Genomic DNA, 13,481 nt, shown 5'->3' on the forward strand with positions numbered 1-13,481 from the left:
AGTTGATGGTTATTAATTATTATTTCTACAATAAGTTTAAAATTATTCATTGATGTAACATGATAAATTTTGAACATTAGTTAATTTAATCGAATCAATGTGCAGTTGGCCCAACTGAAGATAGAGTACATACCACCTGGGGTGGATGTTACCATCCAAAATGAAATTCCCCAGGATGTGTATATAATTGTCTCAGGAGTAATTGTGGCTGTTAATCAAATCATGGGAAAGGAGGAAATCATCAAGACTTTAGAAGCAAGTGATATGTTTGGAGAAGTGTGTGGGTTGTGCCTCAAACCCCACACTTATGCATATAGAGCCCAAAATGTCATGCAGCTTCTAAGGATCAAATGTAAGGACCTAAAGGAAGCAATAGAAATGAAGAGCATGGATAGAATAAAGATTATAAAGAACTTTTTTCATGTAATTAATAATTTACTTTTGACGTTTATATTCTCACTCAAAGTTTGACATTTAATCTATTATATATAGTCACACATTTCAAAAGTGTCACTCCATGTTATTTGCATTTATATGATCCATTCCATTCTTTAGGCTTATTTTTGTTTTTCTTTAATGTAATGTATACCATCTCTGGTATATTGAGAAAATTCATATTATTTCAAACTAAAACGTTATATATGCATTTTATTTGTCAAGACATAACCTAAAAATTCATATTGGTTTTTGAAAACAAATGTAGATGCAATTAGAGAATGTGAGCATATCTGAGCCTAATTCAAGTTCAAATGACCTAAGCATGGTAGTGAACTTCCATCGGACTACGATCACAACTACCAACTCTACTTTTCTTGAAAGACTTTTGAAAGTAGGTTCATAGAATATATAAGCATTACATGTTTTTTCCATAACACGTCATAAAAGACTTGCTAGTTTATTCTTCGTCCTTTTGATTCTAACAAATTTTCTTTGCAATTTATGTAATAGATATCTTGAATGCAGCACATGCAATATTTGAAAGTCAATCAGTAAGTCTACAATATTACCTCTTCCATTTTTCTTTTGTTCACTTGTTCCTTTCACAAAAATGACCATCTATTTTACCTTTAGCATTTTCTCGTTGGTATGTTTCATTTTATTTATCTTATTATAATATTGTTACTATAATATTACCTCTTTCATTCTTTTTTTTTTTTCATCAGTTCTTTCGTAAATATGGCTATCTGTTCTACTTTTAGCATCTTGTCGTGCACATGTTCATCAAATTAGGCCTATTAAAATTTTGAGTAACCATTTAATTTTGATTTTTCAAGTGTATTTTTATTTTCCATAATGAATCATCTCTAAATAATATACAGAGAAATATGTCTTCCCTCACTACTGCACTTTTCAATATTTCTTCACTTGCAATTTACATAACTTCCAATTTTATTGTGATAAATCCCTATATTTTCAGGATGGTGTGCAAGAAATTAAAGAAAGTATAGGTAATATGTCTTCTTAAAGTTGAACATTTATGTATGTATATTTTATTTGCCATCTTGATAAACACTAATATTATTTAAGCCTTCAATTTTATAGATATGGTCTTAAACATTTACATTAAGACTATGCTTCAAGATGATGATAGAGAAGTGGTTGTACAAACCCTGAATTCTATTATGGGACGTGAAAATGTAATTTTCTTATTTCCCTTTTCTCTTTTAATATATAAATATTGATCTTTAAAAAAGTGGCTATTTAGAGAAATTTAATTGCTTCGTCAAATGTTATAATTTTTTTAATTTGCAGGGAGTGATTTCCTTATTGTTCAAAGAGCTAGCATCTGCCGAGCCAACAATCAAAATGAATGCTACTTATTACGTTTGAACATTGTGCTGGAGATGTGATTTAGATCCGGAGTATCCTTTAATTTTTCTTGCCAGCTTTTCATTGCTTTAGACTCTTATATAATTAGCGTATTAAAAAATGATTTAACTATCAAAAAGTTGTGCAGACAAATGATGATTTAGCCTTGTCTGTTGTGATAAATCTTCAGCTTAGCCTATATATCAAAGTCCTATTTAAACAGTCAATTGTTGTCTCAACTGTTGGTGTTTGAGTGTTTATAAGTTGACGATATTGTTTCGCATTTCTTTAATATGAGTCTAGATACTATCCCAAGATATTGTATCACCTTCTTCCCTTGCTGTCTGAACAAAACGATTCAGTAAGGGCAAATGCAGTTGCTGTAGTAGCAGAGATAATATGACGGTACTTTGATTCCATTCCATTAAAACAGGTAACTTCCAATTTGTTTTATACGCTATCCCAAATTTCATTTAAATCATCATTTTCTTAGAAACAAAATAAAAAAAGTAGATACATTGTATTTTCCATGACTTGTTTGGAAATTTTATTTCTGTTAACTTCAATCTAAACTTCTCTTTAATTCGATTCATTTAATGAGTTCACTTTTCTAAATTGTTTCAGTTCTTGAAACAAAACAGGACCATGCATAGTCTTTTTTTTTTTTTTAATCTATTGATGTATTTGTAATCTTGTATCACCACTGATGTAACTGTTTCCTTTAAGAATGTCCAAATTGTTTCCTTTGCTTATTGCTTCATCCAAATGGTTTTATTCTCCTACAATTCTAGTCTAACTCATTTACTTTTGGAAAATGTAATTTAGATGCTCAACGCACTCCCTCAATTGTTGGATATATTTTCTGAAGTTTTACTTTCTCCTATTGAGTCCGAAGAAACGAAAGACGTTGTACTCAAAGCATGGCATCGGCTGAATCGCTCCCTCCCTCGGGATGAAATTGAAATGCTTTTGGACAATCTTCCTACCATTAAGAAAAATGAATTGACGGATCAAATGATCCCTGTTTTTGCTGACTAGTTTTTTTTTTTTTGGTTACATTCCCTTTTTTATTTTTTTAACCTTTCTTGCTTTCTGGACTTATGCTTGTAGCTTTGGTGGACTTGCATGAAATTGCATCTTTCAGGTCAAAAAAAAAAAAAGAAATCATCCTCCATATTTTGGTGGCTACTATTTGTATCTTATAGTGTGGTTTGGGTTTGACTAAATAAAACGATTTGATATTAATTAAATACCGACCCACAACAACAAAAGTACTTGCAAATTTATAAGTGATTATCATACTTTAAAGCATGAAGTTCATTTGTCATCATTTAAATATTTTAATATTAAAGTATATTTATGCTCATCAAAGTAGTTCAAAAATACCATGTTTTGATTAAGTTGGTTACTACAAACAAGAAGTTATTATTATTATTATTATTATTATTATTATTATTTTGCCAGAATATAAACAAGAAGTTCATTAACGTAATTTGTACTATCTTAAGTCTCTTACTGATTTTTGATCAAATAATTGGGAGAAAGATTACAATTTCATCTTGAACAATACTGTTAATTGATTATTGTAAGATAGATGAGATTTTTTTTTAAGAAAGAGTAATATATCAATATATAATAACCAAATATCTAAGGAAACAATAGAAAAGACAAGAACCTAATGATGCTAGCCGCGTCAGATTTCTATTGGTGGCATTTTTTTGGAAACATCGCATAACTATCGCTAGTGCAAATTTTTTAAACAAATAAGTAATCTATTTTTATTTTCGCCAGCACCCAACAAGTAATTAATATACTTTTAAGCATAATAATATAATAATATTGTCCAGAATACTATAATAGAAATTGAGGAATTTAATACATTTATATATTTAATGTGTATAATATTTTTTGAACAATTAAAATCTATTATACTTCTTTGTTTTTGCCAGAAAAGTCTATTTTTCTTCAATTATTTGAATATTTGTGTATATGAGTGTTTAAACTATACAAGAGTAGTGTGGAGTAGAATATGCACATGTGACATGTTTATGCGTATATGGTATATGGCATTTCAGCGAATATTTAATAATAAGTATAAGCAATAAAATAAAAGTTCAATTTAAAGATCTTTGTCTTCAACTATTTCTTGATCATTAGAACTAAAAGATACTCCCTCCATTCAAAAAAAAAATGTAAGATATTTTTAACCAAATATTACCTCTAATAAAATAGTTACTTGTCTTTACACTAATTCTATCTTTCCTTATTTACTCCAATTTAATAGGGTGCTTTACCCTGAAAACATATAAAGTCATCTATTCAATAGAAGCACTTTTTTGAAAAACAAAGTAATGATTATATCTTAAAAGACTAAAAATACTTTACATGTTTTAACATCTAACTCTTCAAAAAATACCTTATATTTTTGAAAGGAGGGGAGTATGTCTTTGTTAATATTTCATATGAATATTGATTGCTCTCGCAAGTGTACGAGATCACAGTAATAAATTACCTAGAGTATTTCAGGTGTCAAACCCACAGGGAAGTTACACTTTTACTAATTTAAATAATTAATAGTTTAAGAAAAATAGATAAAATGGATAAATTTGATAAAAATATAAGGAATAAAAATAAATCAAGAAAATAATGATGATAAAAACTCAATCACTTGAAGCGTTGGGGTTTAGGATTCACCCTATAGGTTGCTAGTTTCTACCCTTTGAGTTGACTCGGATCAATTATAGTGACAACTATTCCTAAAGTATCCTAATATTCTCCCGAATTATTAGTCCCTTTTTAATTAGTATTGAATTCATTCCCACGATACCCAAGCAACTAATTAAACTGTGAAGCTATAGTTTAAGTCACCATAAATTTCTAGAACTATTCCTAGCCTAGTTATTTATGTTTATTTCTCTAGATCTAGGTTCTCTCTTCACCTCCCAATCTATCAAGATTACCCGTAGATTTGATTAAATGGTGGCCAGTCATTAAATCAATATAAAGAACAAGAGAAATAAATATAATTGGGAAAAAGCAAAAATATTCATAAATATAAATGCAAAAAGAGTCAAAACAAAGGAAATAGAAAACTAGCTCCCCAATTGGGCTACATCCTTCTCCCAACTGGGTAATTTAGAAACACATAATAAAATCAAATAAAATCATTCTAAAATCCCCAATCATGAAAAATGATCGCAGAGAAAATTAAGGAGTAGAAGAGAAATAATTATAATTTGTGAACTTGTGAAACTCCTCAATGATCTCGCTTTCAGCCTTCAAAATGCTTCTACGAGCTCCAAATATTTCAGAGAGAATTCTTGAAGTACTCGGATAAGTGATTGCATACCTTCCCTCTTGATAGAGGGAGTATTTATAGTTAAAATGGAGGCTCCTTCTTTTGTTTCTTGTCAATATGGGACTTTGATATATATATATATATATATTTCTCTTTCCCTTCTTTCCTTCTATTTAGTTTATTCTTTTTCTCTGCAAAATATAAAGAGAAAAAGATATAGATAAAAAGATATGAGTGAATTTTGTATTAAAATTTCTTTTTATCTTATAATTAAGTGATGAGGAAAAAATATATAAATATTAATTAAATAGATATGAAATCTTAATAAATATAATCAAATTCAAATAAAATATATACCTATTTAATTATAAAAATTGTACTTATCAAATATTAATAATAAAGTAATAGTGATAAATCACTATAAAAAATTATTAAAATAGAGATAGAAGTTAGAGACGACCTAATTATCATCTCTAATAAAAATGAAAATAGAGACTAGTTCTATTTTTAGAGACAGATTTAATTTAAAAAATATTTTAAAATTTAGAGATGGATTTAGAGATGACTGATATATGTCTCTAAAAAAAAAGTATCGCAAAATCCATCTGACTTTCATCATTATTCATGAAAAAATTAATTTTTTAAAAAATAAAATGTTCTAGAGATGAATAAATTTCATCTCTAATATTAATTTTACATTTTTAAAAAAATTTAAAGATTGAATTTGAGACATATTTTTTTTTTTGATAAATTTAGAGACAAAAGCTTAACCATCTCTAATTCCCTCTCTATATTTTTTTTGAAATTTTATTTTTATTAATTTAGAGATGGAATTAGAGATATTTTAAATAAATATATTAAAGCTAAAATTATTTTTTATTCTTAATGTGTCTCTAATTCAAAGTAGAGACAGATTTAAAGACAGAGCCATCTTATAAATTTTTTAATTTTTGGATTATCAATTGTTTTAATACATGTTTAAAATATATTAAGATGCAACTTAATTTTAAAAGATGTAGAAAATTTTTTATCATTGTTTAGTGAGCTTCCCATTCAATGTGGACAACAAAAATTTAACATTTGTGTCCAAAAACATTTATCTTTAAAATTAATTGTATTTGAAAATGTTTTGCATATCATTTAAATCTTTCTCTTCTTCCTTCCATCTTTCTCTAAGTTTAACCATTCTCATATTTTAAATTCACATTTAGTATTCATTAATCTATTCTATAACCATAATTAATTAAGTTTTTTGTCTCTTTTGTGTTATTCATATTTTCCTTCAATACTTTTATAATATTTAACAATTTTTTTCCAAATAACAAAATTGTGTTGAAAGAAGTTACTAACAATATTTTATAACAACACATTAAGATAAGAAAATAAAATCAAAACTCCAAAACATTTATGGAGTTGAATATTTATATATATATATATATATAACATAATTATAATATTTTAAATTTTAAATTTGTTCCATATTAAAAAAGTTTGATAAAAATAATTTTTTTTAAATAATTTTAAATACAAAAATTCATATAAATATATTTAAATTAAATATTCCATTTAAATATTTTATATTTTAAAATTTATTAGTATTTATTAAAAATTAAAAATTGTTCAAAATGAAAATTAACAAAATTTATATCTTCAAAATTATTTTTTATTAAAATAATTTTAAAAAATAATTGAAAAATTATAGATAAAATTTATGTGTAAGAAAAGAATTGGAAACATTTAACCATTTTGGGAGAAGATAAAAATTTAATCATTTATTTATTAATTTTTGAGAATAATATGGAGAATAAAAAAGTAAAAGATATTTAATATAAACTAAAATAATACAAATTTTAAAATAAATTATATATTTAATTATTTTCATTTAAAAATTATATTTTTATATTAAAAATTTGTCTAGTTTTATGTTCATTTTCCCAAAAAATAATATTTTGTTAAAAATATAATATAAATAGTCATATAATTAGTTTTATCATATTAATAATTGCAAATATAATATAATATATATATATTTAATAATATATTATTTTATATATTTGTATGTACTTAAGTAACATATATTTAATTTGACATAAAATAATTACAAGTACATTTTAGTTCAATTGGCAAAAAATGAGGCCTTAAGGCTTGGAAGGTGGGAAGTTAAGGGATCAAATATTGGCCTTAGCATATTTTGTAACAAATATGTGATGTGGCACATGGTAGTGGCTGACATGGCATGAGCTGGCGACATAATGCATGACATGACATTGGTTGACACATATGGGCAAGTGAGTTGGCATGTGTAAATACACACGTGGCTGGTGAGGTGTCAAGTAATGTAGCATCAACTGATTCATACATGGTAGATGACGTGGCATTAACATGGCAGTGAAGACATAAGGAATTTAGTGTTCATTTTTTTGGAGACAGATTTAAAGACTATTTTATTCCATCTCTATCATTTTATATAATTTTTAGAACATTTTATAGCAATGAATTTTTCATGAAAATTAGAGACAGTATTTTTTATTCAGAGATAAAATAAATTTGTCTCTAATCAATAACGGCTTAAAAAATATATCTCTAATTATTTAGAGATGCCCTTTTTTGAGACACCCAAATATTCGTCTCTAAATTTGTCTCCACTTGTTTAGAGATAGATTTTTCATTAGTTGGAGTACAAATTATTGGGTGTCTCTAAACAATATTTTTTAGTGAATATTATTAAAAAAAATACAAATAACACTAACCCATGACAACCTTCAATAATGTCCAAGAAATATAGAGTAATATGTTAGAGTTACAAAATACTTGGTATGAACCAAATTGGATATGGCACGTCAGTGAAACTTGAACTTTCAAATGTATAGTAATCAGTCATCTTATCAATCCTATGATGCCTCCCAATTCTCAATCCTTCCCATTTGTCTGTGATACCCTTAACACATGGAAAACGATAGGCAAAATAGATACAATTCCCCTTGATAAACTCTTTAGGGCACTGAAGAGCATCATTTGACACTACAAAACTTTTCCAAAACCCAATGAACAACATACGATTTCCCAAGTTCTTAGCTTCTATCCATCTAGGTTCTTTACTCATATCCAACTTAAACACTCGACTATCTACAATCTTGGGTGGACTGGTATACTCCTTTCTTGCCGTATCATTAAGCATTCCCTTCAACCTAAAGATTGAGTTGTAAACCAAATAAATAAGGAATAACTCTCCTGATGAAGAATCAACTGCCAAAGTCCTAAGAATGTCACCATGAGCTTCCCAAGAATTAATAATGCGACCATCACCATCATAAAGGAAGTCAAGAGGACTCGTTTTCCGTCTTATTATAGCAAATCCTATTTCAGGAAGCCTTGCTAATATTCTAGGTTTTACGGGTTCTTTTTGCAAATCATAAAAAACTATAGAATTTAATACTGAGTGGGTCAAAGCATACAATTTCCCATCAATGATCTCTGCGCGCAAGAGTGCTAATGCCGTAGACACATCTTCTTCAACGATAGTCCATGACTCATTAGAAATCCAACTGAATGCAAACACAAAGTGACGATAAAAGAGACACACCACAACACAGTTTGGGTCATTGGGTTCTATTGATGCCACAATACTTTTAATTTTACTTTTCACTTTCAACCTTGACGACATATACACCTTAGCATTTGTTATGGGGTTGAAGAAGAAGATTCGTGCATCAGTTTCTTGAGCATTATCAAAAGAATTGTTGATAGATTCAACCATGATCATCCAACCTTTTATTGTGCCATAGCAATGATGGAAGAATTCATGTGAAAAGCCTGTGGAGTTGAAGACTCTTCCTCTGGGCAAGTCGAAGAAGGGAAGGTTTTCCATGTCAATTGTTTGAAGAAAAAGAACTGGCAGATCAGGTGATGGAAGACAATGTTTGTTGGCAATGCATTTAATAACTGTGGATCTCCAACTAGAGCATACAAATAGGGTTTGAAGGTAATCAATGACCCCTAAGTGTTTTAGAATGAAACCTAAAACATCATCTCCGACTTGTGACCATTTGTTGCAAATGGCTCTTTCTTCTTCAACGTTCATTTCTCTTTTCTCATCACCATCACCATCACCATCATCTAGAATTTGCAACCTTTTGTTGTTGCTACTTCCTTCTTCTTTAACGTTCTTTACTCTCTCATCATCATCTTCAATATATGCATTTTCGTTGTTGTTGCTTCCATCTTCGTTATTGCTCATTACTTTTCTCTCATCATCATCATCATATGCAATTTGCACCTTTCTGCTGCTGCTACTTCCTTTTATTGCTCTTCCCTCATCATCACCATCTGCATTATGTTCCTTTTTGTCGTTGTTGCTTTGTCCTTCTTCTTCTTTGCCATTCATTATACTTTAAAAAAGACAATTACTTAGAAAAATACGGAAAAACAACCTAGTATATATAATTAATGGTTTTGTTCATGTGAGAAAATCATCTTTCTTTACGCACATTTGAGCAAGGATTTAAACTAACCAATGAGTCCTTCCTAGAAGTAAAGCATAAATAATTTCATTCCTTGTGAGTTGGGCAAATGATTCAAATTATGTTTGTAATCATATCCTTCAAATGAAAGAAGCAAATTTAATTTACATATCATAGATGCTTCGAGAGAGATCTTGGGTAAGGAAGGTAAATAAGTATAATTACCGAGTCAGGAGATGTTCTATGACTGGCCATATACACTCGATCCATGTTAGTTTCTTGCCACTGCTTTCTTCTTGTGTGCTGTTCATTATGCTAGAAAAACAAGATATAAAACATAAAAAACAGTATATTATAACTAAGGTTTGAGCTGCATAAAAAAATCAAAAGTTTTTGAACATGATGTGTGGGGTGGATTTAAATTAACAATTTATTCTCTCTAAATTGTGATCACTTTCATGACTAAGCATATTTCAGTCGTATCAAGAAGCTTATCAAATTAAAATATACAACAGTCTCTTTGATCGTCAATATCAGACATCTCATAAAAACTTTATGCAATCTTTAATACAAAATATCTTATAAACTTGACGGAAATAATAAAGAATCATTTCTAAAAGTGCCCACATAGCAGTTGGTTCACACTTCATTTGGGTTACTTGTTTGAATTTGACTTTAAGATTTAAAGATAAAGTTAATAATTTTAATTAACCATTTTTGGAAAAAAATCAAAACTCCTGACTAATTATAAATAATTTTCACTAATCCACGTAATTTAATTAAAAGCATCTTCTAAATAGGACCCGGAATGTATTTTATGCTAGAGTCGTTTCTGAACATATAAAACTCATTTGTTTAAGAACCAAAAATCAAAGAAAATAAAGATGGCACAAAAATGCTTTGAAGAACAAAGAAAAGGTGATCGTGGGGTAGAAAGAACTAAGAACAGGCCCTGTGAGAAGCAGAGGCGCGAATGGATTCCACTAGATGTCAATTTTCGTTATATGAAGCAGAGATAAATGAAGACAGTTAAAAAAAAAAAAAATTACAGATCTAATCAAACTGCGTGTAAACGCAAAGTTTAGCACAGATCGGAGATGGTTTGATGGAGAGAACTGAAAGTCGTAAGAGAAGAAGGCAACAACAGATCATACCTTCTGCTTCTGGGTTGTCGCTCTGCCTTTGGATCTGCGCTTTCCTCTCCCCTTCCGTCTCTCTCACTCTCCTATGATCCCTCTCTCTCTCTCTCTCACCCAAAATATCTTCAACTCTTTCTAAAATCTTGTTATTTATTTATACGGAGTTTGCTTTTTATTCAGCCAGGCAAAGTCATTTGAATTGGAAAAAGAAAGAAAACCAGATTTTGCAAAATCATAATAGCATAATTCTATATACATATATTCTTATTCATTTGTTTCCGTTTTCAAAATTATCATTTATTTATTTATTTTTAATTCATAAAAACATATATCTCACATAATTTGTTTGTGTTTTTTTATTATTTTAAATAATACGAAGATAGATTTCTTATATTTTGATACAAAATTTATTAAAAAAATATTTGGCATAAAAAGAGGGGACAGGGTTTGTTCCGTACCGCACGTTCCGTGGAGGAAGGCAAAGCTATGAGATCGCAACAATAATGATGGGGCTTCGGAGGCAAAATTATTGCTAAAAACCCCCAAAAAAATAATATTTCTTAAAAAGGGTCTTGAAAATAATAATGATTGAGAAAGACCAAATACTAAAATATAAACTTTAAAATATAAAATTGTCCCTAACTAAATCTTCTATATTTTCTGTAACCACATTTCAAATTGAATTTGACAGTTATGTTACTGATAATAGTAAATAAATAAATAATATTGGAAATCAACGCAACTGAAAAATTTAGTGTGTCTTGACGACTCGCAAGTTTGAAAAAAAAAAAATGAGTTAAATATCATCATCACATGGTCACTGAATCAACTCATCGTAATGTTAAATAAGTCCTATAAAGATAAGTTCACACTAAAAAATATTTTTAACCCATGAAAGAAATAAAATGTAATAATTTCTTTAAAATATTTTTAAATTATATTGACTTAATTTTTTAAAAGTAATTATTTTAAAATTATAATCAATTAATTATTTAAAAAGTAATTATTTCTTAAAATGTATTGATTTAATTAAATTTAATACTATATTTTGTTTTTATTTATGTGAAATTGGAATACGCCCAACTTTATTTTTAGAAGATTTTTTTTTATAACTTATGCAACACCATTAATTTTAAAATACTATTAATATGTTTTATATTAAAATTATAATAGTTAATTATATTTATCTTGGTCCTTTAGTCTAATTTTAATTTTTATGATCTTTCCCATAAATATTATTTTTTTCTCAGTCCTTGGCAATAACTTTCCCATGATAGCACCCGACATGAGTGCCCTCTCACCTCTCTTCCCAGTTGGCCCGCGCACACGCATGACCCATGTGAAAACTGAAAAATAAGAGAAAGTGGAACTCTATTGATTCCTCCATCCTTCGCACTTTTTTCATCTTAATATTTGAAGAAAAATTAATCTACATGTTCTGTCGTCATAGCTTTATTCAGCATTAAATTATTAATTCTTGTAAGATAAAGAGTTTTTTTGTTTTAATTTATTTTATAAAAAATCACTTTTTTAAATATCTATTTTATGAGTGTTTACAATGTTTATTTAAAAACACGCTTGTTTTAGCTTATTTTATAAAAAAAATCACTTAATTTTTTTTAAAAAATATTTTATGAGTTTTAATTATATTTGTTTAAACTATTGAAAATAATTAAAATCTGAAAAAGGTAGATTTTTTATTATTTTTAGAAAATACTTTGAGTAGCTCCTAAAAATAATTTGATTCACTAAATGGAAAAGAATGTTTTAAAAAAGTAGGATGGGCAAGTATATCATAAAAATTTAAAATAATTAAATAATAAATCATTTTTAAAAATAAAAATAAAAAAATTATAAAATTTAAAAATAACTAAGGAAAAATATCAATCAATTTAGGATTTAACAAGTTAGGAAAAATGGATAGGATAGGTTTAATTGTATAATTGTTAGTCCTTCATCAATAATATCCATTCAAGTTTTCACAACAATGCATAATTAACAATTCATTCTTATAAAAATGGATAAGAAGGGTATAATTATATAAGTGTTAGTTATACATCAACAAATATCCGTTTGAGCTTTAACAACAGTTATTTTGAAATTAACAACAATTCATTCAGGTTTTAATAAAAAAATTGATAGGATGGGCTTAATTATACAAGTGTTGGTCATTCATCAACAAGTGTTCATTTATATTTTGACAACAACCATTCATGATTAAAAACAATACATTCAAACTTTAATAAATAAAATGCATGAAGGTTTGAAGCTCCCAATTTGTAATTGATCATGTTAGATTAATAAGTAACATTAGTAAAATAACAAGTGTTGTTTTGGAATTAACAACATATCGTTATGTTATAACGTGGAAGTGGTTTAGAAACTTGAATTGCTACATTTTTTTGGCCATATATAATTAAAAGAGCTTGGTGGCCTTGGCCACAAGGTTTTTAGGTGGCCAAGGGGTTGTGGGATAAAAACCCACCTTGGCCACCTTTACCATTTTTTTAAAAAAAAGCCAGAGCTCCGCTGACTAGTTGCTAACGATAGGGTCTCCGACGGTGGTCTGGTGGTCGGTATAGGTGACAATTGGGGTGACTTTTTTATTATTTAAAATTTTAGGAGCAATTTGGTCATTCCATGTAAAAATTAGTATCAGTTAAGGACCAAGGGGCTGCGGTGGATTTTCAGAATCTATTGGCCCTTGACTAATATAAATATGCTCCAGTGGTTCTTGATTGATATTTTCCCAATAATTAACTAATAATCACTTTT

General features: G+C 28.1%; 1 protein-coding gene across 1 annotated transcript; it reads right to left on the reverse strand.

Annotated features, from left to right (window-relative positions):
* Positions 1 to 7,868: 7,868 nt before the first annotated feature.
* On the reverse strand, positions 7,869 to 10,827 carry LOC129287237 (uncharacterized). Its single transcript, XM_054923428.1, has 3 exons — positions 10,722 to 10,827; positions 9,793 to 9,882; positions 7,869 to 9,495 (listed from the first exon to the last, which is right to left on the reverse strand). Exons 2-3 carry the CDS (start codon positions 9,876 to 9,878, stop codon positions 7,908 to 7,910), a joined length of 1,674 nt encoding a protein of 557 aa, XP_054779403.1. The 5' UTR covers positions 9,879 to 9,882; positions 10,722 to 10,827; the 3' UTR covers positions 7,869 to 7,907.
* Between the last annotated feature and the right edge of the window lie 2,654 nt (positions 10,828 to 13,481).

Source organism: Prosopis cineraria, unplaced genomic scaffold (genome assembly GCF_029017545.1).
Source record: "Prosopis cineraria cultivar Desert tree isolate PC_DT_omini unplaced genomic scaffold, ASM2901754v1 PC11, whole genome shotgun sequence".
NCBI lineage: Eukaryota > Viridiplantae > Streptophyta > Magnoliopsida > Fabales > Fabaceae > Prosopis > Prosopis cineraria.